The 2418-nt window shown below is 58.9% G+C and overlaps 1 protein-coding gene across 1 annotated transcript; it reads right to left on the reverse strand.

Moving 5' to 3' along the window:
• Window positions 1-155: 155 nt before the first annotated feature.
• On the reverse strand, window positions 156-2241 carry PPTG_14570 (hypothetical protein; the record flags this gene model as incomplete). Its single annotated transcript, XM_008911484.1, has 4 exons — window positions 156-1207; window positions 1266-1801; window positions 1872-2118; window positions 2232-2241. 4 exons carry the CDS (start codon window positions 2239-2241, stop codon window positions 156-158), a joined length of 1845 nt encoding a protein of 614 aa, XP_008909732.1.
• Between the last annotated feature and the right edge of the window lie 177 nt (window positions 2242-2418).

Consider the following 2418-nt stretch of genomic DNA (forward strand, 5'->3'; position numbering starts at 1 on the left):
TGGATCGACGCTGCTTGCGGTCGGTGTAGAATGCCTCCAAGTATCGACTGGCACGACGCTTGGTAATGCTCACCGGAAAGGCATGAGTGGAGTCCCAATAAGCCCGAAGGTGCTCATCTTCATAAATCGCGTAGATTCGCATCATGTGTCCGACCTCAGAACGTGAGGGGATCGACTCTAGGAGCGAGGACCTCCCATGGAGCAGACTCGATCAAGTCGCGTATGTTGCTCTCGTCCATTAGATCGTCTCGCCACTCTTCAAGCTGAGGCGTGGGATCGCGGAGAGGAAATAACCTTTCCATTGGTTTGGCAAAACGGTGGAAGAGTAGATCCACGTCCATCTCCACGATGCTCGTTTGGCGAATGTCCTGCGCAGACCAGGGGACGACATCATGGCCGTGGAAGACGCATCGATCACGATAACCGGGGATCCACTCCGTTCGAGGAACTCGGGTAGACGGCAGGTCAGCTAGCTCAGCGTTGGACGCTGAAGAGTCGCTGCCGCTTTCTGCGGTATCCGAGTCGAGACCGCGGGTAGAGCTGGATCTGTTGGAAAGACTGTCGTCGCCGTCAGAAGACGCACCAGACTCAGACTCCGCAGGAGGCGACAGAGCGCCCCTGCTGCTACCTCTGGCGGGCAGCTTGGACGATCGGATGGATCGAGCAGGCCGATCGGGAGGGCCAGCGGAGGAATCGAAAGCGACGCTGGCTCGTTTGGATCGAGGAGGTGTCATTGGAGATGCAACATCATGGGCAGCCGATGAAGGAGATGCCCCAGCACTCTGGCTAGCAGCTACGGTAGACAGCACCTCGATCGAGGATCCAGGTACCGGACCCTGAGTCGAAGCACTAGCGGGGAAAGAACCTAAGGTCGATCGGGCGGTCTTGGAGGAGCGCGTGGACCGGGCCGGAGAACTGGACTCGGTACGGGCACGCTTACGACTCGGATCCGAAGGAAGTAGAGCCGCGATGTTCGACAGCCTCTTTTGTGCTTGATCCCGTTCGGCTCGAAGACCAGTGATCTCCCCGAGACGCTCGCCAAGCTCGCTGAGTAATTCATCCTTTTGAACCACCAAGCGGTCTCTCTCCTGTCGAAGGGTAGCGAGCGCGGTCTCTAGGTCTTGGCGCGACATCTGGGATCGCTCGACCTGATTAATCCGCCTCTCCAGACGGGCGACGGTATCCCGAGCCGCTGAAACACGATCCTCTGTGGGCCAGGGAACGAGTTAGAATGAATCCGCCAGGGGCATTTGGACGGTACTCACGGGTGGCGCTGCGCTCTGCTCTGGCTTGGCCACACTGAGAGATCGCCGCGCGAACGCGCTGGGAAACTTGCTGGAGTTCTTGGTCCAGAGTCGAGACCCGGCCCTGTAAGCGAGCGATCTCGACAGAGTGGGCAGCGATTGTGTTGTCGGCCACCTTCAAGCGACGCCCGTAGCTTTCGCGCAAAGCACGGAAGCGGCGGGTCTTGCGTTCAATCGCGGCTTCGAGGCGATCTACCTCCGCCTGAGCAGCCTTTGGAGAAGTGGCCGATTCACGGAGTTCCGAGGTTAGAGAGGCCCGGCGATCACGTTCTACTTGCAAGTCGGAATGGGACCGCGCGAGTTGGGACTCCAGATCGGCTATGCGACGGGCTGTATCGTGTGGAACAATCACCCCGAAGGAAGATGCAGCGATCAACTGCGCCTCCAAAGTAGAGATGCGGCCCTGAAACTGAGAAACCGCTTCGTCGTAGCGGAGCTCCAGATCGCGATATCGAAGACGGCACGCCTCAAGCTCGGGGGGAGTTATCCAAACGCTCCTATAGCGCGTTCAGACAGTCGGCAAGCTTCTTTCGAGTGAAGACCTGCCGGTGACGAACCACATCGTACTTGTGCTGACAGAAGAGCACGTACGGCGAAGCAGCATTGGCCGCGTCAGCTAGCTGCCGATCCAAGTCTTTCGCGCGACGTCGTGTGGCCAGACACTTGCGGCACAGAACCTCGTTATCCTGGTGGAGCTCATGTAGTGCCTCGGTCTGGTTAATAGCATGCTGCAAAGCGTTCGACGAGGCGCGCACATCGGCGAAATCCAGCGAGGGATGGTCGACACTGTGGCGGGACCGCCGCGCTCCGTAGACTGGAAAGAGGAGCGAGGAGAAGACGTGAGGTCGACGAAGGAGCTGCCGCCTACGGGAAACGTGAATTAGCGGGGAGAAGAGTAGGGTCAACCGCGTCTGGAAGCAGACGCACCGGAATGCATGACGACGAGGACGCGGGGAACACAGGAGTGGGCAACGTCGCAAGCGGAGAAGCTGTCGTGAGAAGCGTGGATCGGTGAGTGAAGCCCGACGGTTGGTGCTGTGGACTCTCACTCAGGGGACGATTGTGGTGAAGTGACAGTTGACTTCTGGCAGCAAGGGACTGACTGATGGGATTT

This window comes from Phytophthora parasitica, assembly GCF_000247585.1.
Source record: "Phytophthora parasitica INRA-310 unplaced genomic scaffold supercont2.42, whole genome shotgun sequence".
Lineage (NCBI taxonomy): Eukaryota > Oomycota > Peronosporomycetes > Peronosporales > Peronosporaceae > Phytophthora > Phytophthora nicotianae.